The 26,429-nt window shown below is 36.0% G+C and overlaps 1 protein-coding gene across 1 annotated transcript in view; it reads right to left on the bottom strand.

The window, feature by feature from the left end:
* Window positions 1–26,429, bottom strand: part of LOC148946077 (E3 ubiquitin-protein ligase MIB1-like) — a 167,222-nt gene that overhangs the window by 41,487 nt on the left and 99,306 nt on the right. The window contains exons 3-4 of the mRNA XM_089097596.1: window positions 7,054–7,248; window positions 4,054–4,238 (exon numbers count right to left, since the gene is read on the bottom strand). Coding sequence (XP_088953722.1) covers window positions 4,054–4,238; window positions 7,054–7,248 — 380 coding nt within the window. The remainder of the gene's footprint in view (window positions 1–4,053; window positions 4,239–7,053; window positions 7,249–26,429) is intronic.

Below are 26,429 nucleotides of genomic sequence, written 5' to 3'. Positions count from 1 at the left end.
CATATTTTTTTGCGAATGGTATCAAGTTTTCCATTTCAGGTCTACTAGAGGAGGTATGAAACGAAATTAAACACTATTATTTGTGTCCGGATTTTTAAAAGGGTGTATGTTGTTAAAAATTGCTGAAAATTTTTCTTCAGCATGCAAATAGCAGGCCAAACTATAAAGTCTTAAAAAGAAGAAGATATTTAAAGTATTATTTTCTTTTTCCCTGAAAAGACTATGTCAGTATAAAACGAACAGAAATTAATTTACTGAAAAAAAATACAAATGAGTGTGCATTGTCAGTTTAATATACGTATACTGATATTTAGTAATCAAAACGTTAATATATTTGATTTATTAAAGTTATAAAAGTAAAAACGTTTATTTTTCTTCAGGAAAGTGCAAATTTTGTTATGGCCTTGGGAAGGCTTAGGGGTTTTGAGCCCAACTTATTTTAATTTCTACTCGTTTTGGGTTTCATTTATTTATTGATGCTGATTTGTGGTATTTTCATGCTTAGTAGATTATTTGATTTGATTTTTGCTCATTTTTTGTTTAATGGAGTTCTTTACTTTTCTTTGAAAAACTTATTTTGTGGAAAAAGTGTTTTTTAATTAATAACGCAATAAAACGACTTCTTGGCTGAAGTATTGACACAGTTTCATCTGGGAAAAGGGACTTTTTGTGACTTGAGAACTGTTTTAGGGACTTTTAGGGACCTTCTCCAGTTTAAGGGACCAAGTTATAGCCATGAATAATGTCACCCAGATTTCAAAATAAAATTAATCCAGCTTCGTTTTTTGCTGACTTCATTTTTTTCCGTTACAGATCAGACTCACTAATTTCACAATACTTCTGTCGGAACAAATCCTTCCCGTCATCACTGCGATCAAAATACTCTAAGTCAATTAAATCTGCTATTTCTTCAATTTCTGTCTCCGTTTTACATAGAAGATTTGATTCTGGCAAATAGAGGAACTAGATCCCTTAATTTTCCACTCAGAACCACAACTGGACACTGTTCCTAGCAGCTTCAGAGTGTTTTTTTGGTGTCGAATTTTTCTAAGAGAAAGCAGTTCTTGAATTGCTTAATTTTTATTATGAATAAATTGGCAATTTATCTACGAGCTGAGCCTACTCTCAATGTAGATCAGGTGCTTTTTAGTGTTTGGCCCTAAATGAAAACCCTGGTCTGAAACATAGTTGTCAGGTAAGAGGGTTGCGTTGAAAATATCAGCTGCCCTGTTCACGGTATAGTTTTTCATTAAGTATTTCATGATACTTCGACAATAGTCAGAATATCTTTCAGAACCGTGTTGATCCCCACTGTCAGACTCCGAAAACTCACTTTTAGTGCACTTATTTTTTTTTGAAAATGGATACTAGAAATATAAAAAGGCCTTGATAAATGGATCACAGATGTGGGCCTAAAGCTTGTTGGCTTTAGCTTGGTTATTCGGTCATTTTTAAGTCAGGCTATTTAATCTACGAAGAATAAGAATAGGGTCGATAACTGATGCAGATTCCTCACAACTGCATTATCCATGGTAATCCATCTGGTAGCCGAAACTGACGTAATTTTTTCTGGGCAACCTAAGTGAATTCTTGAAATTAGCGGAGCTCTAGCAACCATTTGGAACTGAAACTAATGTAGTTTACTGTATTTTTGTCAAGTTTTTCAAGGCTTTCTGGTTGTTTGTGAGCTGCTTAGGATGAACATAGGTCAGGTGAATGGCTCGCACATCATATGATGGATAGATGCGGAATGTCACAGTGCTCCATGTCACAAAAAAGCTTCTAGACTAATTGTCTCTCCTATATTTGCTGAAGCATTGTCAAAAGTGATTCTAATGGCATTCCCTTGAGGGATCGAAATTCTCTGAAGATATTTAGTAACTGTAACTTTACGACATGCATCTACTAGTCCTTTCCTTCAAAACCACTAATCCTAAAAAAAAACACTGCCATAAGATCATCACTGTCTTGGTGCTGGACGTTCATGGCTAAGCAATTTTGTGTCGACCTATCCGTTGATCTGTTTACAATCAGCGAAACTGGTCGGTTTTTCAAGTCACTACCTATATGTTCTATCTACTTTTTGTCAACAATTTTTTTTATAATTGCTTAAACTTTTGTTCTGCCAAGCTTCATGTGCTGAGCAACTGAGGAATCGAGAAAAGAAGTAGCAATATGGGAATATAATGAGCGTATCCGAGTTTCGAATGGAAGCGTCACCGACTACAATCCAGACACAAAGAATGATTTCTGCCAGGGTTTTTGATCAGGGAGGCAGAGAAGTCCAACAAAATAAAATAGCAACTGATTAGCTATCCTGGTTGCCAACTCACATCATTTTATAAATAAATAATCGTGTCAGAGCTCTTTTCAATAGAAACAATCAGTTCAAGATTGACCTGATCACGTATCAATCTGGCTAAGCTAAACCTGCTAGTGAGATTGATTAGCAGCCTTGGGAGCTTAACCATGACTAAATATTGCGTAAGGTTAGTAATTTTTTTCAAAATCTGATAAAGACGAATCATGAAATTTCATTTTTTTGAAGGAGGGATAAACAAAAATATCCGAGAACACCGATAAATTCCAACTAAAATTTCTGGACCAAATTTTTTTTAGGTTTTTACTAAATTTTCACGCTTTCGAATCAACTAGATTTAATTGGATCCAACTAGCCGAGAAAACCCCGCTGATAACTCTCTTGTCAATCAACTGACATGTTCCATAGCTAGGCAGTTGACTAGTTAACCAGCACTACTCTATACAAATTGCTGCATACAAATTGGATTAACCCAGTTTAAGAACTCAGTTAAGAATGTTCATAAATGGTAATAACGTGATTTTTATTCTATTTAGTACCAGAGAAATCCCTTAGTAAGACTCTTTTCTTGGGCTAATATCCCTAGAAGAAGTAACCTGACGAAAATTTCAGACAAACTAAGACTTAACCAGGTCTCCCAGTCACAAAGGAACCAATAAAACCAAAGCCTAACGGAAATTTTGGATTGTGCCTAAACATCTCCCAATGCGCCACATCGTACCAGGCCCTCTAAATTGTGAAACACAAATGGTATAATCGTACCGCAATGGCAACGCTACTGTGAACTAAGATTAGATATTGAAAGCTACGGTAACGATTATGGTCTAGTATGGTTCTGAAATGTCGGCGCTTTGAAAGGCACCAGAACATTTGTTAAATGTTTCCAGAGGAATTGTCGACGCATATTCATAGGTTCTCATTTGACTGATAATGATCAAACAATAAGATGTGGATCAATCCCACTTTCTAGGACTATAGTTAAAGAAAGCTTAAGATTAGTAGGCCATGTTTCACAAATGAAGGATGACATATTTTCAACAATTGTGGTTTTTGGCTAACCAACAGAGGCCAAACGAAAAAAAGGTTGTCTCCAAAAAGGGTTGAAAGAGGTCATAAAGAGGGATTTAAAGGGAATCTAAACTTCATGGGAAGGGGTAAAGAGTTAAACTTTGTATGGATTAGAATGAAGGAAGAGCATGCACAGTTGTGTTGATCTCAGACGTATTGGTGCTGCAGTGAGTTGCTAGTAGTACTAATAGTATAAGGGCACCCACAGAGGAGGTTTGACCCACACTGGGAAGGTGAAAATACATATGAAGGAAGCTTTTTGTCATTAAGTTACCTTCACAATGAAAATGAAGCAATATGAAGAGGAAGAAGAAATTTCTCATTCAATTTTAAAACTGAAACAGATTTTGATCTCCCCTTGGTCATAAAGTTCCAACATACTAGTAATTTTCATGGACTAACAAATACACTACCACGCAAACGATAGATCAACCGGCACAGAAACAACTAACAAAATCTAATTCAAATACATAACTCTAATCAGTTCACAATGTACTCTTCAATATGTCCTTTTAAATAACTATTCATAATTACAATGATTTTGTGTGTATATTGATAGAAATAAATTTTTGTTTTAAAAACACAGCCAAAAAAACTGAAGTTTTAGAGAATAGCCCTTTAGACCGCTCCTACATTAAGTAAAAAAAAATTGGGAGGATACTTACTTAGTTCGTTCTTTGTGACATTTTGTTAAAGCGCGGCAGAGATTTGGATCCGGACAGAGGTCAAGAGGAGTCAGTCCCTTCTTGTTCTTCGCATTCAAATCGGCTCCATTAGCAGCAAGAAAACAAGCAATTGAAGCAGAAGATTTCTTATTAGCTCCTTGTGTTCCAAGACATCCCATTAAAAGCTAAAGAAAAATTTATGGAGTGAGACTTGTTACTTTGAAAATGACTTTTATTTAAACAATACAAATTTAACAACAAATTTACTAATGTATACTGAGAACGTGGCAAACAGGTTACCTTGGCTAAGCAGAACAAGCCAATCGTTAATAAAGCTCTTTTGATTGGATCCCAATCGGGATTAGAGAAGATGTTTTCAAGTTCCTTTTGCACCCATTAACTAGTTTTAAGGCTAAGAAAAATCTTCAAGGACAAATGTATTACTTCTCCTAAATTATGAATCTAAACTTCTACCTTAGAGTCTACTTTTCCTGGACTGCAGACCTTGGTAATATTGTTTTCTGGCTTTGGGCTCCATTAAAATCCAAAATAGTTTTTCTCAAGGTTGAGCACTATTTTGACCTAGCCTTTCAAGCTTTACAACTAGGAGGACACAGAGGTAGAACTTAAACAACATTATTCTAGACCCTAGTTTGTGTCTCAGATCCACCTCTGAAGTTTCATTTACCCAAGACGGAATGTACAAATTTTTAAAGAAGTCATGAACAACAAGGAGGAAGAAGTCAAGGTAGGAATTTGGAAACAAATCCATGAGCCCTGATTAGAACTCTCCATCCATTCCTAATAGTTTCAGTAACAAAGCACAATAATTTCTAGTTTACTTAATATCGATGTTCTCTAATTTTTTTTTTTAATTCTAAGGTCTGAAATAACCAAACAGTCAGATCAATACCATTATTATTTTTTATTATATTTTCTAATGTCTAAAACAATCAAAGAGTCAAAATAATGTCATTATTATTAATATTTTTATTAATCGACAATTCGTGAATTTTATACGATTACAAGAAAATTACAGTACGTTAGATGATTTTGGGGGGTGTTGCAACGTCCATAGACCACTTGTTTTTCACTTTGGCCACTATTGACAGAAGCACTGAGCCTATTTTGAAAATGTGGCCCAAATCAAAAAGACGGCTAAGAAAAATATATTTTTACGACGTATTACGTTAGAATTACAGCTTGACAGAGACAAGAACCCAAGACATCACCAGCAGCACGAAGGACATAAACTTACTAGCTATCAGGTAATGTTAAATTGAGGCAGTTATACTTAGCATTTTGCAAATAATTTCCGGAGCAATAACATACCAAGCAAATAATTAGTGGTTGTTCCACTGTTGAAATCACAATTATTGTTTCTCAACTGTAGTATCCATTCCGAAAAACTATAATATTATCATTTCATTTTACAAAGACTTTGTAAAGTTAAACTAACAAATTTGTCATGGGAGAAATGTCCAAAATAAAGTACGATTCAAGGGCACATTATTAACACAATCTTTATTAAATCCTTTCGCAAATGACACTTTTCGAACTGTAAAAGTTAAACACACTCCAGATACTTAATGAATTAAAAAATACCATTTAATTCTATTTTGAAATATAATTTTTCCGAGACTCAGGATGGAAAAACGTTGTTTTACGGCGGATACTCCTCGGTGTGAAAAAAAAAATCAAGTCCTAATAAACACCGTTCTTCTTCTTCATGTTTGTATTGTTATAGAGACATTTCCACATAAAATCACCACCAGAATCAAAGTTTGGGCTAAACCCCGCTTAAGTATCTTTCTTTATCATTTTCTACTGTTTTAGACGAGCGTGCCAACGCCATCTGTATACAAATCAGCATGGCAACAATCATATCATTATGTTTTAGAATCATAAAAACAGTTTGAAAGACCGGTTTTTAAAAGACTTTTTGAACCGTTTGAAAGTGCTTTTTAAGAATTATAGATGGATTTGCCACTAAAAACTACTCAAAAGCGATCAACAGACCAGATTCAAATTTCAACTCTTACTAACTAAAATCTTGTACTGTAAATACAAGAGTAGTGCACTGTAGATGAAACTTACTGAAATAAACGCTGGCTCGTTTTCAATCAAATAGCATTTTATTCTACGTCCACTTGCACTGCATATTCAAACAGGCTCGGGACTTCGGCCGAGACATGCTTGTTATGACGTGGAATTACACACTTTTTTTCTATTTTTGTGGAGGAGGGGGTCAGTATATTTTTTTATTATTTACATAAATGATATTTTCTCATACTTTAAGAATAACTTTGTAAAAATTGCACGCTTTTAGCGTTAAAATTTTAGAAGTTTAATATGAAAAAGCAAATAAAAGTAGACTTGAATTTATAAATATAATTACAGACAGAATTATTTAGTTTTTTCAGCCGGAATTTTTCAGGAAGGCGCGATTAAAATTTGAGCCCTAAAATTGTTGATATTTTTATTACTGGTAAATATTGTTGGCTAATGAGACTTCTTCGGATGAAAAAAAGGTTTGAAAAAAAACTATGCCCATGATACCGCTAATACCTGCTGATTGTGGGTTTTATTTAAAACATTGAGAGCTGCCTTAAAAACCACAAGATAAAAATTCAAACATTCAATTAGAAATCTGACAAGCTCATTAAAAAAAAAAAAACTGAATCCCAATTTGTACGGTACCGAAATGGAAAAAAACTTTCGTAGCAAAGATTGAATTTAGTATATTCCATATACTAAAGTATATTTTTAGTATATAAAGTATATTTAAAGTAAATAAAGTATATTTTTAGTATATTCATTGGGATCTCTGTGGCTGATGGCTGGAAAATCTATAGAATTTCTTATTTATCTTGCCTCTCAAAAGAGTCCTTAACATTAAGTTAATTTATTAAGTTGTACAGTATTTGACTGGCCATTTTTAATGATTCAATTTTTAATGATGGCAATTTAATGATTTATAAAGATACTTGTCGAATATACCGAATAATTATGAGAGGATCCCACTCCAGCCGGTTTGGCTCCACCTGGGGCAGTGAGTCCACCAGCAACAGTATTATCTTGCATATCTTGTAGCTGGCGCAGTTGTGAGAGTGTATGGTGGCGCAAAGCTTCATGCAAAGGAGTGTCACCATCTTTGTCAGGAATATTCAAGCTACAACCTTCTCGAACGAGCAACTAAAAAAACAAATTGAATTTGAATTAAATGTGATTAAGTTAAATGTAAATTGAATTTAATATGAACTATTTTCGAACTAATTTGTCAGTTGGATTTGTATTTTAACAATTAAAATGTAAATATAACGTAAATTAATGAAATCTGGAGTAAATACAATTAAAGTTGACATACTAAATTGTCTTTTTATTTGTAGCTGTGGTCAATTGCCTTTTGCAGCAAATTACCCAGTTTTACTAAATAACTGGTTGCAATTTTCTATGAAGAGGCTGTTTCAAATTTATTAGATATCTAATTGGTTCTAAGTATTTACAACTACAGTTTTTCTCTTTTTTATATCAAGGACTCCTATTCACTAAATAATTTTGTTTATATCTTTTTCAATTCCGAAAGAGCTATGCGTAACAATCGATATGCACAAATTTTAAAACAAGGATTAGTAGGGAACCCAAAGTAAAGAGCTAAGTTGTTTCCATGTATTTATTCCAGTGGCCACTAGAGTGGTTGTCGAAATTTAGGAGGTGGCCAATTCAATCGGAAATTGAAAGTTCTAGTGCCCTTTTTAGGAGTTGAAAGTGATACTACTAAAATGAGATGCCATCTTTGACATAACTGCATTTTTGAAGCACATCCATTATTAATGCGGACACAGAAAAAGTCCAGAAATGTCCTTTTGTTTGTGGTACAAACAAACAAGATGATATAACATGCATGTATTTTGAAAAGATAAAAATATGTGAACCAAGTAAAATACAGAAACCGTACAACTGTCTTGGAAATACTGGACAAACACCCCAGCTCATAACAGCTTTTAGCAGCTACTAGGTAGGTATGAAGATTCAAACGCTTATATTAAGTCAGGCGGTAGTCTCGTAGAAAGTGCTTTTAAAAACCTGAAGCCGTTCTGGGATCGGAAATGGGTGAGAATCAAAACAACAATCCATGGAATGGCGACATTCATCATCACCCAAAAAAGTGAAATTTCCCGGGCAGAAATTGTTTGCTTAAATTTCACTTTTCTGGGTGATGATGAATGTCGCCATTCCATGGATTGTTGTTTTGATTGTCACCCATTTCCTTACCATTCCATCACTCATAATGTTTTGTCCGTAAACTTCACAGATCTCACGATGAATATCGATCGGTTTTACGCCTTTAGCCCTAAGAAATCGTATAACTGCCCGTACTTCACAATCGGCAGGACTCACGATTGTCAGAGGCATCTTAAACACTCAGTAAACAACGTATACAATTAAAATCAGACTGTAATGGCGTCAGTGCGTAGACAAGAGATGTAGGTAACCAGCGTGCATGCGCAGAACAGCGACCGTAGCACTGTGGCGGCATAATCGCAAAACGGTACTTACTTAAAAAACATGCCTCGTATTATTTTGATTAATAATAATGGTTCAATTTTGTTACAAAGAGAGATTTACAGGAATATCGAAAAATTGCCTGAAATTCAAGGAAAAATATTTCAGATCGAAGTGAAAACTAAACCATTGGAATCTCCATTGCTAAAACCCAAATATGGGAAAATTACAACCTTGAGCGACAAGGAAAATCACTTATCTCATGGGAAGCAGTGATGTATTTCCTTTTTTCTTCTTCTTCGGGTTGTGATCACCCCTGATGAAAAAAGGAAAAAAAAGGACACATAGCTACTACCCATGCGAAAAAATTATTTTCCTTGTCACTCAAGATAGGAGACTGATTTTCCTATGTGGGATTTCTGGTTATGGTGATTCCGATGGTTCAGTTTTCTTTCCCGTCTAACGCCAAATTCGAGAGGTTTCAGGCTACTTTTCGAAGTATCCATAAATTTATCTTCGTAATAAACTTACAGGCTTAAAGACCTATAAGACCATTAGTCTTAAAGGCTAAACATTTTTAGTCTTACTTCTGCGTTTGGCAGTTATATTAGGCTATACCCAGCACCCCCTACCTCCCCCCCCCCCCCCGAAAAAAATATTTATACAAATCCTACTTCTCTTACTTCTCTGCAGACCGTGACGCTGGGCTATAGAAACGTCAGAATCAGTGATTTAATAAGCTGAAAAAATAATGAAAAATAGGTGTCTACATTGCTTAAACTTGCACATTTCTTTCTTTTAAAAACTCATCAATATCACTAATAGAGAAGACGAAGGCAGTGATACGTGGAGTTTACCCTTGTTTAATACCTTACATAAGGATGGTCTAGAATACTAACTTCACTACTACAGAAACATCTCACACACTTTGATTATAACTTCAATCAAGTATTTAACTACATGATTATCATTATTAATCTTTATCATTTTCCAATAACAATCATTTAAAGTCGTCTTCGTTTATTTGAAATACCATTGCCTCCACGAAAACCATCAAGTTAGACTTTCTACTTGACAAGCCGCAATAACTTCTTCATGATTAGGCGAATTTTGAGAATCAGCGTCCACTACGCATTTATTGGAAACAAAGTTGAAAGCAAAAACAGACATATTACACTAGCGAGCTGCAACCAATTCCAGTACTGTGGACATTCCTATTACATTGATGCCAAATCCTGATAGCACTCGGCATTCAGACGGGGTCTCGTATACTGGCCCACCGTTCATGTAATAAGCACCTTCGGGAATATTGTCTTTTAAGCTAATTTCCCTGGCAATCTTTAGAGCATATTCATGATATGCTTTGTTGTGCGCATCTTGCACTGCGGGGAATCGAGTTCCAAATATATCATCATTTGAGCCAACCAATGGAACTCTTCCAGTTAACCCAGGCATGCTTACATGGTCTTTTATTATCATTCTATCACCAATTTTGTAAATGGGCATTAATCCACCAGCAGCATTGTTAGAAATAAAAGTCTTAATTAATAATCACATTAAGCGCAAGACTCGGACCAGTAACGCGCAGTTCCAAGCCGGATAACCTTCATACAGATGAACTCTACCTTGCATACACACATTCTTGGCCGTCAGGTATGGGGAGGGAGGACCCCCCCCCAATGTTTTTGGTCACTCAGTAAAAAAATCGGTAAAATCGTGGCGCTTTGCGCCACGATTTTTCCAATGCCGCTAAAATTCTTTGTTCGGTTCAATAAAGACCACGACAATACTGACATGTCATCTACAGAAATTTTGAACTTGATCGGTAAACACAGCAGTTTTACCGACTCCTACCGTGATTTTACAAATGGCGTCACAACTTTCTATTTGGTTAAATAATCAGCATTAAAATAGTGACATAATATGTACCGAAATATAAATCTCGGTTGGTAAATGCAGCGGTTTTACCGACTGGTGCAGTGAATTTCCGTATTGTATTCGAAACGGACATTTTGTTAATTATATTGGTAAAAACCAGTCGGTAAAATGGCCAGCCAGTCAGTAAAATCTCTTGCTCCCCCCCCCCCCCCAAACATTTTGGCTAGTGACGACACTGCACACAACTGGAACATTTTTAAGAAGCCCTATAACCATTTGGCCCTTATGCCCTACAACGTTTGAAACAGAAAAATGGGGCATATTCTCATAAGGACTAATGGCTTTATTTTCTAACAAATTTCCAAGTTCACTTAAACTTGAGCCACAAATAATTCCCATCTGCCACCTGTGCTCAGTTTTATCAAATAAGAAATCAGCTTTAGCTTTGATTTTTTCATAACTTGATTCTTTTGAGCTAGTTTCCATATCAATCATTCAGAGAAGTATTACTGATACGGTTATGTCAACATCGATTTAAATTACACGATGACATAATTGCCCAAGCTTTTCCTTCGTTTTTATTTGTATTAGCAAAGGTTAAAAATTTGAGAGATCATCTCTGAAAACAACCCTTTCGGAAAGACTATTTTTTAACCGTACGTAAAGTACAAAGCAAAGTGATTCGAGACCTTTCTTCTTCTTCATTTCCTTGTTTGAATTATTATGGATTATCCGCTTTCGAGTAATCTTATCGCCAAAATAAAATTCCACATCCTGCTTCAGGTTGCTGTAGTCGAGACCGAACCCCGGTTCCCGTATCAATACCGGTGTGTCACCACAGGTTCGATTGGATTCCTATACCGAATAATTAATTTTCTTATTTAGGGTTGACTTTCACGGCGAACCTAACAATAAATATGTATGATCTTCTGAAGAAAAAGCATAAGTATTCTTAAGATATTTCAAAATTGAGTTACTAACTTAGAACGAATAAGGGATACCAGTTAGTCAAAAATTTTCAGACAATACGATGCAAAAGGTATTAAAGATTAATGACTAATGATTTTCCAAACTGTAAATCAAAATAAAAAGATCGACTGTAAAAAGTTCAGAATCAATTTTAAGAAAACATTTGAAACTAGACAGGTTTATAATTTGCAACATCGTCACCACAGAGATCGAAGATCTCTGGAGGACATAAGTGCCTCTGAGGAAACTGGTCAAAGCTAGGGCAGTAAACTAATAGTCTACTGGAAAAATCAAGTAACAAAAAGTCGGAGACGAGAAAAATGGGCAAATCCATTAGCTTAGAGTTTAGTTTGACACCTCTTTAGAAGAACAGACATACATTGTGGAATCCCAAATGTGTAACTGATTACTTTTATGTATGCCACTGGCATTGTAATATTTGTATCTATGACTCAGTGTGTGTATTGGGATTCTCTCACAGATAATTGGTTCAGATATAGATTCAATAAAAAAAAACAATTTTTTTTAACTGAAAGTAAGGAGCGACATTAAAACTTAAAACGAACAGACATTATTCCGTATATGAAAGGAATACGGAACGCTCCTCAACGCTTCGCTCTTTACGCTAAAGTTTTTTATTGTTTTAAAAAATAAAGTTGTGATACAGAGTCAAACTTTAGCGTAAAGAGCGAGGCGTTGAGGAGGGGACAACCCATTTCATATACGAAATAATTTCTGTTTGTTTTATGTTTTAATGTCGCTCCTTACTTTCAGATAAAAAAAACTTGTTTTTTTTATTTAATTTCTGAACCTTTCGAATTAATGCAGGTTTTGATTTTGTCTCACCGTACATGAATAATTAAAACGAAATTTGTATATTAATTTGACTTTTTTTTGGCTAAATGGCTCTCTCGAAAGTTGTTTAATTTTATTTACGAACGTTTCTCTTAGTAACAAATATACGTAACTTACGGATTAACTTACATAACGAACTTCTATATTCGTATTTTTTAATTACATATTAAGGTTCGAATGCTAAGGTTCGAATTTGTTTCCAATTCTTTAAGAATGACCCCTTAATCACAAAGGCCGTTAATTAGAATAAATAGCTCTGGTGAAAGTACTAAAAAAGCTTTAGCGTAAAGAGCGAGACAATTGACTAGGGGGCGAACCAAATAATATACTTAATAGTTTTTGTTCGTTTTAAGTTTTGATGTTGAAAAGTTTTCAGTTGAAAACTTGTGTTTTTTTCTGATCGTTTTTAAAATAATGCTGGGATATTCGGTGCCCCCTTCATAGCAATGTTCCTCCCCCATGGAAAGATCTTCCCACGTACCCCTCGACCCCCCCTCCTACTAGAAAAAATCCCCCCTGAAAACGTCTGTATACTTCCCAATAACCAATACTATATGTAAACATTGGGCAAAGTTCATAACTTGCAGCCCTTCCCCCGGGACTCTTGGGGATTAAGTCATCCTCAAAGACATAGCTATTATATTTTTCGACCATGCTGGACAAAATGGCTATCTCAAAATTTTGATTGGGTGACTTTGAGAAAAAAATAAGCGTGGGAGGGAGCCTACTTGCCCTCCATTTTTTTGTCACTTAAAAAGGGCACTAGAACTTTTACTTTCCGTTCGAATGAGCCGTCTCATGATATTCTAGAACCACTGAGTCGATACGATCACCCTTGAAAAAAAAACAAAGCAAAAACAAACAAACAAATAAACACGCAACCGTGATCTTTATTCTGGCAAAAAATACAAAATTCCACATTTTTTCAGATAGGAACTTGAAACTTCTACCGTTGGGTTTTCTAATCCGCTGAATCTGATGGTGCGATTTTCATTAAGATTCTATGACTTTTAAGGGGTGTTTTTGTGAAAATAAGGCAGATTTTCTCAGACTCGTAACTTTTGATGGGTAGGTCTAAACTTAATGAAATCTATATATTTGAAATCAGCATAAAAATTTGATTATTTTGATGTATCTATTGGTATCAAAATTCCGTTTTTTAGAGTTTCGATTACTATTTAGCCGGGTCGCTTCTTACTTACAGTTCGTTACCACGAACTGTTTGATATGTTTCTCCCTCAGTTGAAATTAAAATTTTTCGAGAGGAAATTGTCGTATATTGAATTATGACCAAGAAAAGATCGTCTAAGATTGCACGTAATATTCCAGGGTTGCATGTGAAATTAAAATTGCGATTCTCGACATGAAAACAGACAATTTCTTAAGCACAAAAAGAGAAAAGTCTTTTCTTTTTAGAGCCGGTAACTCTACGATAAAGCCAAAGAAGAAAAAGTTACAGGGGTAAGACAAATAGGAGGAATAATCAAACGAAGAATAATCACATTTATACAATAAGATGTCCTAAGCGTTGAGGAAGAAAGATTTTAAACCACGAATAACTTGACAAAAAAATACATAAAATCATACGAAAGTAAAAAGACAACTCACAGTTGGTAATCGAGGAACAACACAGAAGTATAATATATGCTCGTAGATGTAGCTGCAATGGCGTATATAATAATAATTTAAAATGAAGTTTTTACCCACTATTTTACAAAAGCGGGAAAAATAAACAGAAAGATAAAACTATCAAAATACACAATAATAATCAAAAACACAAGATTATCAAAGACAGAAAAAAACATGAGAAAATTAAGCTACGAGACAGAGCAATAGCGCTGCCAAGTAAAGAAGGATGTTGGCGCAATGTATTATTTATTATTATTGTTATTTTTTTTTGGGTTTCTTTTAGACCAGGCACTTCGTATCGAAGGAGTTGTCGTAGAAACTTCGAAAAGGGTTCATTCGATTGGAAATTCGAAGGGCTTGTCTCTTTTTAATTACCGAAAGGGATTGGAAGGCAACTAACACCCCTTCCACGACCTCCATTTCCCCAAACACACCCAATAAAAATTTCGAGATGGTCATTTTGTTCAACATAGTTGAAATATTTGGAAATTATGTATTTGAGTAGGGCACTCCCCCCACAGCCCTCAGGGCAAAATTTGTAAGTTTTGGGAGCATATAAGGTTTTTGCAGAAAGCGTTGTCGTAGTAACTTCAAAAAGGGCTCATTCGATTGGAAATTCAAAGGGCTAGTGCCCCTTTTAGAAGTCGAAAGTGATTGGAGGGCAACTAGCCCTCCTCTCGAGCCCACAATCTCCCCAAACACATCCAATCAAAATTTTGAGATAGCAATTTTGTTCAATGTAGTTGAAACTTCTGGAAATTAGGTCTTTGGGGATGACCCCCCCCCCCCCCACAGCCCTCAGGGCAAGAGTTATAAGTTATGCCCTGGGGGCATATAAGGTTTTTATAGAAAGTGTTGTCGTAAAAACTTCAAAAAGGGCTCATTCAATTGGAAATTGCAAGGGCTAGTGCCCTTTTTAATAATTGACAGTGATTAGAGGGCAACTAGCCCCCCCCCCCTCATGCCCACTATTTCCCCAAACATATCCAATCAAAATTTTGCGGTAACCATTTTGTTCAACGTAGTTCAAGGTTCTAGAAATTACGTCTTTGAGGACGACGACCCCGCCTCCCCCACAGCCCTCAGGGTAATGGTTGTAAGTTATGCCCTGGGGCATATATGGTTTTTATAGACAGCGCTGCCATAAAAACTTCAAAAAGGGCTCATTCGATCGGAAATTCAAAGGGCTAGTGCCCTTTTCAATAGTTGAAAGTGATAGGAGGGCACCTAAACCCCCTCTCACGCCCACCATCTCCCTAAACACATGCAATCAAAATTTGGAGATATCCGTTTTGTTAAACGTAGTTGACAGTTCTGGAAATTAGGTCTTTGAGGATGATGACCCCCTCAGAGCCCTCGGGGCAAGAGTTGTAAGTCATTCCCTGAGGGCATGTAAGGTTTTTATAGAAAGTGTTGTCGTTGAAACTTCAAAAAGGGCTCATTTTATTGGAAATTGAAAGGGCTAGTACCCTTTTTAATAGTCGAAAATGATTGAAGAGCAACTAACGCCCTTCTCACGCCCACTACTTCCCCAAACACATCCAATCAATATGTTGAGATAGGCATTTTGTTCATCGTAGTTGAAAGTTCTGGAAATTATGTCTTTGAGGATGACAAACCTCAAAGACATAAGGGCATATAAACACGTTATATGCCATGGAGACATACAAGTTTTTATAGAAAATGTGTTCGTAGAAACTTCAAACAGAGCTCATTCGATTGGAAATTGATAAGGCTAGTGCCCTTTTTAATAGTAGAGAGTGATTGGAGGGCAACTAATCCCCCTCTCGCGCCCACCATTTCCCCGAACACATCCAATCAAAGTTTGGAGATAGCCATTTTTTCAACGCAGTTGAAAGTTCTGAAAATTAAATCTTTAAGGATGACAACCCCCCCCCACATCCCTCAGGCAAGAGTTGTAAGTTCAGATGAAGCTAAGGCTAATCTGAAAATATTTTAGTTTCAAAGATTGAATTTTAATATAAGTTCTTTTATATTCGTTTTTTTTCTTCATTGCTTTTGCTGAGAATGACCCATGGATATAGGGTCGAAATATTCATTCAAAGTTGCTTTGCACTGTCTTATATATATATATATAAAAATTACCAATTGTTCTACTTGTTGGTTATTACTGTAAGTTAAGCCCTGCGGGCATATAAGGTTTTTATAGAAAGCGTTGTTGTAGAAACTTTAAAAAACGGTCCGTCGATTGGAAATTTATATGGCCTACGCCCCTTTTAATAGTATAAAGTAATTGGAGTGTAACCAGTCATACTTTCATACCCACCTTTTTCCCTCATCCACTCAACCAAAATTTTGAGATAGCTGTGTTGTTTAACACAGATGAAAACTCCGGAAACTATGTCTTTAAGGATGACGAACCCCCCACACCCCTCAGGGCAAGGGTTGTAAGTTATGCCCCAAGATAGCGCTGTCGTAGGTTTTTTTTTTTATAAATAGCGGTGTCGTAGAAACTTCAAAAAGGCCTCATTAAATTGGAAATTCAAAGGGCAACGGCCCTTTTTAAAAGTCGAAAGTGATTGGAGGGCAACTAGCCCCCCTCTTACTCCCACCATTTCTCCAAACATATCCAATCAAAATTTTGAGATATCCATTTTTTTCAACGTATTTGAAAGTTTTGGAAATTATATCTTTGAGGATAACGACCCCCCCCCCACCCCAGACCTCAGGGTAAGGGTTGAAAGGGCCCTTTTTAATTGTAGAAAGTGATTGGAGGGCAACAAACCACCCCTCTCAGATCCACTTTTTCCCCAAAAACATCCAATCAAAATTTTTAGATAGCTATTATTTTCAACGTAGTTGAAAGTTCTAGAAATTGGGACTTTGAGGATGACATCCCCCCCCCACAGCCCTTGGGGCAAGGGTTGTAAGTTATGTCCTGGGGGCATAGAAGGTTTTTATAGACAGGGTTGTCGTAAAACTTCAAAAAGAGCTCATTCGATTAGAAATTGAAAGGCCTAGTGCTCTTTTTAATAGTAGAAAGTGATTGAAGGGCAACTGACCCCCCTCTGAGATCCATCATTTCCCCAGAAACATCTAATCAAAATTTTGACATAGCTATATTTTCAACGTAGTTGAAAGTTCTGGAAATTAGGACTTTGGGGATGAAGTTTTTATAGAAGGTGTTGTTGTAGAAACCTCAAAAAGGGCTCATTCGATAGGAAATTGAAAGGGTTAATGCCCTTTTTAATAGTCGAAAATGATTGGAGGGCAACTCGTCCCCCTCTAACGCTCACCACTTCCCCGAACACATTCAATAACAATTTTGAGATGGCCATTTTGTTCAACGTAGTTGAAAGGTCCGGAAATGATGTCTTTGAGGATGGCGATCCCCACACAGATCTCAGGGCAAAGGTTTTAAGTTATGCCCTGGGGGCATATAAGGTTTCTATAGAAAGCGTTGTCGTAGAAACTTCAAAAAGGACTCGTTCAATTGGGAATTGAGAGGGCTAGTGCCCTTATTAATAGTCAAAAGCGATCGGAGGGCGAATGCCCTTCCCCCACGCCCATCATTTCCCCAAACAATTCCGATCTTCATATTAATATAGCCATTTTCTTACACCTAGTTGATGGGTCTGGAAATTAGATATTTGATTCTGACACCCCCTCCCCCCAAGCCCTCAGGGCTAGGGTTGTAATTTATGCCCTGGGGGCAGATAAGCTATTTATAGAAAGCGTTGTCGTAAAAACTTCAAACCTTGGCTCATTCGATTAGAAATTGAGAGGGTTATTGCCATTTTTAGTAGTCAAAAGTAATCAGAGGGAGAATTCCCCCCCACGCCCATCATTTCCCCAAAAATGTCCGATCATCATTTTGATATGGCTATTTTGTTCAACGTAGTTGAAAGGTATCGAAATTATGTCTTTGAGGATGACAACCCTCCCCGTATAGCCCTCAGGACAAGAGCCGTAGGTTATGCCCATGGAGCATGAAAGGTTCTTATAGTTAATTTTGTCGTAGAATCTTTAAAAAGGGTTCATTCGATTCGTAATTGAGTAGTGTCTATTTTATTAGTCAAAAGTGATCGGAAGGCAAATTCCACCCCCACGCCCATCATTACCCCAAACACATTCAATCAAAATTTTGAGATAGCCATATTTTTTCCACGTATTTGAAAGGTCAGAAAATTATGTCTTTGAGGATAACAAATCCCCCATTCCTCAGGGCAAAGGTTGTAAGTTATGCCCTGGGGGCATATTAGGTTGTTATAGAAAGCATGGTCGTATAAGTTTCGGTGAGGGTCCAGTGGATTGGTAATCAGATACTCTAGTGCTCTTTTTTAGAGTCAAAGTGATCGGAGGGCAGCTAACCCTCCCCCCACACACACACACAAACACACATACACGTTGTATTATCCCGAAATGCATGTAATAGAAATTTTGAGATAGCCATTCTATTCAAAATAGTCTAAATATCATGTAACAAGGCTTTTGGGGTTGAAACAAACCCCAGAGATTAGGGGCAAGGGTTGTAAGTTATGCCCAGGGGTATTTAAGGTTTTTATGGAAGGGATGGTTGTTTAACTTTAGAAGAGGCTCAGTCTTTTTCTCTGAAAAAGAGTATGTTAATATGAAACGAACAAAAATTAATTAAAAAAACTTTTTACCCAAATAAGTTTATAAAAAAAGTAAAGAACTCCATTAAACCAAAAATGAACAAAACTAGAATCAAATAATCAACCAAGCATACAACTACCACAAATCACTATCAATAAATGAATGAAACCCAAGACAAACAGAAATTAACATAAATAACAACTCAAAACGAGCAGAAATTAATATGAGTAGGGTTCTAAACCCCTATGCTTTCTAAAAGCCAGAATATAATTTGTACTTTACAGAAAAAAATATTTTAAATGTTTTCATTTTTATATCTTTAAGAAATAAAAAATTAATTAAGATTTTAAGGAATAAATATCAGCATATGTGTATTAAACTGACAATGCATATTTTTTTCCGTAAATTCATTTGAATTTTTTACAGTAAAGTACAAATTATATTCTCGCTTTTAGAAAGCATGGGGTTTAGAACCCTATTAATATTAATTTCTGCTTGTTTTCAGTTTGACTCTGTTATTTATTTTAATTCCTGTTTGTTTTAGGTTTCATTTATTTATTGATACTGATTTAAAAACAAAAAAAAATTTTTAAACACGAAAAACGGGTTTTAATTTTCTAACAAGCAGTGAACTACAAAACAATTAATTATGCACAAAAGCTCCTAATTTTTCAGTCCCACATCCGGTATCCTTTCTAAACGGAAAAAAAAAAAAAAATAAATAAAGCAAAAAAAAAAAACAACTTAAATTACATTAAAAAAAAAAAAAAAAAAAAAAAAAAGATAAAAAAAATCAAAAAACAAATAAAAAAAAAAAAAAAAAATAAAACAAAACACATATTAATTAAAAACTTCCATGCACTGAATGTCTTTCAACTGGCCTCCTCTCAGTATATAAATGGAAATATATTAAATAAACACTTCCATGTACTGAATGTCTATATTGATTCTACTCGCCTCCTCCCAGTATATAAATTGATTTTGGTAGTTGATACTGATGATACTGATTTGTGGTAGTTGTATGCTTGGTTGATTATTTGATTCTAGTTTTGTTCATTTTTGGTTTAATTGAGTTCTTTACCTTTTTTTTTGAAAAACTAATTTTATGGAAAAAGTTTTTTTTTTAATTAATTAAGAGAAAGGCGGATAAGACGGTAAAACTGACCAAAACTCTCCGGTGCCTCATTAAATAATTTAGAGCTTAACAACTGGAATTTTTAAATGATATCTGTTACTGAATATAAAGTAATAAATTTTCTATTGCGGAAAGATAGAGAGGAAAAAAAGAAAAAAATTAAAATACCCTTAATAGACTGTCGTGACTCGTACTAAATCCCTAGGATTAAAAATACTAAGTCTAGATAAAGCTCATCTTCTATAACGACTCCGATTCCGAACAATTTTCAAATAGCCTAGCTTAAGTCTATTTTAACATCCCTAACCTGAGACCAGAACAAACTTCTACAAACAAGCGATCTACAAACAGTGAGGCCTAGCCAGAAGAAAAAATATACTGGTGGAATAAGAAAAAGGTTACAAACGTTGCAAGGAGGGAGATCCTACAACACCAAGATCCGATAGTTGTAACCCAACAAAGAGCGAACCACAGTCCACAGTAACCGAAAGTTAACAAACACGTTTTGAAAAAAAAAACTGCATAGCAAGTAAAAATGACCGCTTAATGATGGTAAATATTATTTAGGTTTATCTTTGCAGTATAAGTTTATCGCGAGAATAAACTTACGGGAATTCCGAAGAAGGGCTTCAAACCCCCTAAAATATGGCAGCAAATCGAAATGCAAAGTGCACCATTGGAATCAATAGGGTCGAAAAACCTTAATCGGAGGGCGGATGAAGATTCGCTAGATGTTTTCCAGAGAAATTGCCAACGGATTGTTCTTGGAACCCCGGCTGATAGACCGTATTTCAAACAGTAGGCTGCACGAACAATATGGTTCAACCCACTTTCTAGGACTATAATGAAAGAAAGGTTGAGACGGCTAGGGCACATTCTGCAGATGAAGGATGGCAGATTGCCAAAGATTGTGCTTTTCGGCCAACCGTCTAGGGCTAAACGGAAAACAGGTCGTCCTCGTCTGGGTTGGGAGGATGTCATAAAGAAAGATTTAAGGAAATGGGAACTTCCTGGGAGGTTGCAAAGAGGGAAGCTTTGAATAGTTTAGGACAGAGGAGGACCATCTATAGCTGTGTTGGCCTCAGGCGGCTTGGTGCTGCAGCGAGTTGTTAGTAGTTAGTAGTAGTAGTAGTAGTACATTCAACAACATGTAGGTGGTAGAATACTGGGACAAGACTTGTTTGATCGTAAGTCATAATATCCATTACCTTTTTTAAGTAACAAAATAGATAGTCTTGACGTTTTCTGCCATTTTGTAAAAGAATACATCAACTTTTGACATAGAGGACCTAATTGCTAAGAAATGCATATTTGAAGATCACCAATCATTTTTCAGGGTCTAAAAACCTAAATCTCTGATTTTGAGCTTCTCATCTTGAAAAACGAGAAAAATCGTCCTTTTTCTCGTTAGCATCCATGTTCTCGTTTCTAATTTAAATTTTGTTTTTCACCAGGGCTTGCAGGCTACCAAAAGATCACGGAAACACGTATAATAACTCATAAGCAACTGCTCCACTCTACGTGCCTCTTACAAATTTGTCTAATAACTCCATAGTAAAGTACCACAAGGCATCGAAAATAGAACTTTGTGGGGCTATTTCAGAAGTGGAAAGGCTGGAAATGTCACTCAAACATGGGAGAAACCCTTCTTTTTCCATTATGATGTCAATTTGTTTCCTTAAATCTCTGTCGCATTTTCTTAATTCTTTCCCTCCATTCATTATGTTTATTCTCTTTGAATTACTTGATGTCAAAATTTCTTCTAATTTCAAATGGGCATCCATGTTGAAAATGTCACCCACAAAGCTGATTCGGATTTCTGCCTCCTTAATCTCCTAAATAAATTTGGCGTCCCCCTTCTCATTCTTTAGAGATTAATAATTCCTTTATCTGCAAGCATCTTGAATATGCTTCTCCAGTTTGGCATCCTGGAATCTCCCAAGAAGCAGACAAAATTGAATCCATCCAATGAAGAGCCCTATGAATAATTATCCAAGAAGGTAAAATTCCACTCTCTCTCCTTCTTGAGTACAGCAGAGGTACGATTCCGCCTTCATTTTTCAAAAGATGCAATGACAAATCTTTATCTTGTTCCCGTTCGCTTTTTATAATATTTAGAAAAAAAAAGAAAACAGATAGCATAAAAATGAACTTTTCTTGCCCCCCCCCTCCGCTAGTAAATTCGAAGGATTCCGAATACAATTCCACCTATATAACCAATAGACCTGTACAGGTCAATGACAAAAGTCAAACACTTATGCTATAAGAACCAATGAATTTTAGAACAGAAGGTTCTATTCCATAGCATTCTGTTTTTGGCAGAGTATCTTCAAGAGTAATGAAAAAAAACAAAAAATAGCTCAAATGATTCAGATTTACGTCATTTGCAGATTCAGAGTCTTTGGAAGATAATTACATCATCAAAATCTATAAAACCGACCTCCAAACTGTTCCTATTCTAAATGTCAATATAAACATGGTGAATTTTCTGGCATTTTCTCTCAGAATAAAACAAGTAATTTAAAATGTAATTCCAGTAAGTCTTGAATCGTTGCTAATTTTAGAATTCATTCTGGAAATGTTCCTACACCAGCACCTTGCATTGATATAAAGGGACTACGAGCTGTTTATTGTAGGTGAAACATAAGATTCATCATTTCAGTCGTTTGCTTGTTTTTCTTTTTTTCGGAGGGGGTATTTTCAAAGTCAATATTTATAGAATTCTAAAAACTAGTGGCTTTGATCACAAAATTAATCCCCTTCGCCCAAAAAAACTAGATATTTTCTTAGAAGAAGAGAATTCTATGACTAGCTAGTCCAAATAGTCCAAAAGTCGACATGATTTTTCAAATCCATTAAACAAACCTACAGGTTTTACATCTGACATTCCTTAAAGTTTCGCAAAAGATATCTGCAACTTCGTCACGTAACTAAAGTGTCTAAAGGGCATCTGGTAGTCGTTGTCTCTAAGAATTTTCGTATAGAAAATTCAAATCTTTTCTTAAAAATGGAAATAAATAAATGAAATTTTGTACATTAGGTAGTTTGTTTTCCCCTAAATCGCATTCCTTAGTTTTCACTTACTAAAGGGGGAAGGAGATAGATTATACAAGAGGTGGATTGCAATACTCCTGTTAAAGATGTTCGGCCGTGGAAATTTCAATAGTCCCCATGTCATGCATCCCAGCCTTTCCACAAGAGGAATGACACCAAAAAGTTCCATATGGCAGTATAGTACTTTACGAAGGAGTTATGAAGACGGATTTATAAGACAGGAGCCCTTAACTAAGCCAATAGGCATATCTCTACGACCTTGCAGTATCTTTCTAATCCCGGTAGACAAAAATCCAAAACTAACACTACATAATGTTATCAATTTATAGGTATGATAAAAAATCTATTTCCTCGTTTTTTCAAGATGGGGGAGGTGGGTCATCCCTCCATTTAAGGGTTTCAGACTATGAGGAATAGATTGGCTTTTTTAGAATCTGCATTTCCCAGCATTTGAACCACCTTTGGGACCAAATTGAGGTTTTATGGCACAAAATTACAGAAAACATCCCTTTACTGTGGTTTGACAAGAAATGGGGGAAGGGGGCTCAAAACCTTTCGCTCACGGTTTTAGACCTTGAACAATTGATTGGCTATCTTAGAACTCCCACTATCAAGCAATAATTGATGTTTTTGGCACAAATTGGCTAGAAACATCGCTCTGCTTCGGTTTTTCAACGGGTGTATGTGTGTATGTGTAAAGGGGGGGGGTTCTCAAACCATCCTTTTGTCTTAGAATTTGATTCTGGTGGTACAAAATGTAAAAAACACCACCTTGCTCTGCCATGATCTCTTTTGTAAATTAAAGAGGGCACTGTGTATGGTGATTTCCGTCCGAACGAACCCTCTTTAAGCATTCTACGACCACTGGTTAAATACAACCACCCCTTGGAAAAAAAAGAAAAGGAAAGGAAAAAAGACACATCATAGTTGTTGAATCTCTAAAGTTTCTGTGTGGTTATGCCTTGTCTATCATTTAATTTTAAAGTGGTAAATATGTTCCTCTGTTCAGATGATAGTGATATCTATATGTAAAAATGTGATTTTACTTATTGCTCAGGGTGGAGGGCTATAATACTCCTGTTAAGAATCTTGAAAGAGCTGATATCAAAGTCGCACTTTTCGTTTCGATCGAACGCCATCTCCGAGTGGTATTAGGATCTTTTCCAAGATTCTCATGAACTTGTTTTTGGAATAAACTTTTATGATAAACATTAATCGAAATAACAGTTACCAGTCCTGAATCAGCAACAAAGGGCAATTCGTTCTCCCTAATTCATCTTTGCAAAACTCTTTGTACACTTCGGTTACTATGGGCTGTAGTTGGCTCTTTACTAGATTCCAGTTACCGCTGCAACCATAATTGCATTTTAGCGGTTCTTCATTGGTTCAAACCATTTCAACTTGAATATATGTCCAGAGTTGTCTGAAACCATCAAGTTTCTTACAAGGTATTATGACAAGAGACTTTAATCAGTTTGTAAGAAAATCACATGATGCCATGGCTCACGGCTATGAACCTCATAAGAAAATCAGTTGCGAAAACACGCTGTCTACGATGAATATGCGTGAAAGCTACGATGAATATGAATATGCGTGAGTAGCATACAAACTACGGTGAATATAGCATATACTATCCAGGGGTTCCTTGAGACATGTGATTTAAGCTAAGGGTTTCACCAGGATAAATAAAATGATGAAAAACCGTTTGAAATTGTTTTTTATGACAAACAGTAAATCTGTCATCCTTTAGATTACCGTAATATCTTCTACGTTATCTTATCTCTAATTATTCTCTTTTGAATTTAATTTTCAGTTATACATTGACATGAACTTCCATTTAGCGAGTATCCACTTTTTAAAAGCTCTTTTGAAGTAACTGTGTTCGTCTTTCAAACAGTAAACTGTTTGATTACTTTAGATACACCTTTGTTTTCGGAAAAATAGCCTGTATCTAATTAGACAAAAATAGAAGTCATAATTACATCATGATGACATATAGAGCATGGACTTTAGGATCAAAATTCGCTAACATTGGTTTTGTACGTCTTTTTGTCTCCATCATCTCTTAAAGTAACGTTTAAAAGCCAATAAAGTCACGGAAATGTGGTAAACAATCATATTAAAACCCTCTCATTGCAATGTTTCGCCAAAAAAAAAGAAACAAAGACAACAATTAATACAAAGCCAAAGGGGAGCTTCCGTAGAGATTTCCGCAATGGAATGGTCTCTGAATCTTAGAATCAAGATAGTCTCATTGCATTGTACAGAAGTGGAACTCAGGATAAGGATTAAGATCTTCCTGAGTCATTACTAGCACATAGGGCGTCGAATTGACGCTCCAGTTGTTGAGTCTTTTTTACAGGGACAAGCAGCAAGCTTGTCGCTTAACCTCGCCGCGGCGGGAATCGAACCCTGGGTCCCGTATAGCCAAGCAGAGAATTAATCCACTGTGCTGCAACAAGGTTAAGCGGAACTACTGTCCGAAAACTGTCGGTGTTGTGAGACACGAGAACACTGCTTTCGTCTTTATTTGTATTTTTTCAATCAGCAGTCTGTAGCTCAATTACAGCAAGAGATGGAAACTTTCCCCGGTATGAGAGTTATGAAATTGAGATGAAAAGTTCTTCTGATGATTGTAAAATTTCTATAGAAATAGAAATCACCTTTTTCTAGCCAAACAAATAGTTTACAAAAGAAGCTAAACAAACCCGGAGTAACTCCAAAGTGAATTTCCAAAACGTTAATACATCATGTCAGACTCTTTAAGAACACGGAGTCATCACTCTGAGTCCTGAGGAGATCCATAGTTCTTTAATAAAAATACCCCTGGAAAGGCCAACCAGAAAATCCCAAATTCCGGATCTTGTGTTTTTAAGTAATAATGAAGATTCTAAACAAATTTTCTAAAATTCCATATGCATGCGAAGCTAAGATACACAAGTCCAATGAAACATGCCCAAATGCAATACAATCCATAGACGGGGCCGAAGGAGGTTTATTTTCTGGAGACTTGTAATTTTGTCATTTACTTACAGGGGTTGTCCAATGCTAGCCTTCCTTCATATGAAGTGGAACCTAGCATAATAGTTGTTCCTTTTGAGTTTAAAGATACAATTCAATGTCGGGAATGGCGTCCCTAAATTCTTCTCATCAGGCCATCTACCATGCAGAATTGTTGGAACTCGACCGAATGGTGTAGGTAAGAAAACATATTCTAGTTACGAATTTTAAGGATCGGTGCTAAACCGATCATCTGTAGGGGATAGAAAAAAGGGGAGGTCTTCATAAATTTTTGCTATAAGGCATCTAACAAAATGATAGCTGGATCTCAGCCAAAGGGAAAGTAAGAGCAAATGTCCTAGTTTTGCTTTTTGAAGATCATAGTAAATTCGATTCCTTTGGGAAGGTGGGGAATGTCCCAAGATTCTAGGCGTCAGAACATTTTGCAAAATGGGGTAAATGGGACTAAACCTAACTTTACAAGAAGCAATAGGGAGTGTCCTGGATCAGTTTTCTGTGAGTCCAGTCCTGATCTATCTTTTGTGGGAGGAGGAAGCCCTAAGGTCATAAAACTGAGGCATCTACCTGAAAAGGTGGTCACATCAGACCCAAAGTGTGTGAAAAGTAAGATTTAGCGTCCAATTTCCCTGCCACCAAGAGGTCCAAACTCGATGCAACCCTTTTGAAGAGACGAAACGGAAGAAATATGCTTAACAGCTATGCCTTTAGAAAAGCCGTACCTATTCTGACAGCTTTTAGGGATGGATTTCTA

The sequence above is a fragment of the Artemia sp. Qi Xiang Cuo genome, chromosome 12, assembly GCF_049724085.1.
Source record: "Artemia sp. Qi Xiang Cuo chromosome 12, ASM4972408v1, whole genome shotgun sequence".
Classification (NCBI taxonomy): domain Eukaryota; kingdom Metazoa; phylum Arthropoda; class Branchiopoda; order Anostraca; family Artemiidae; genus Artemia; species Artemia sp. Qi Xiang Cuo.
Note: the sequence above shows the minus strand (reverse complement) of the source record. Positions and strands in the feature narration are given on the sequence as shown.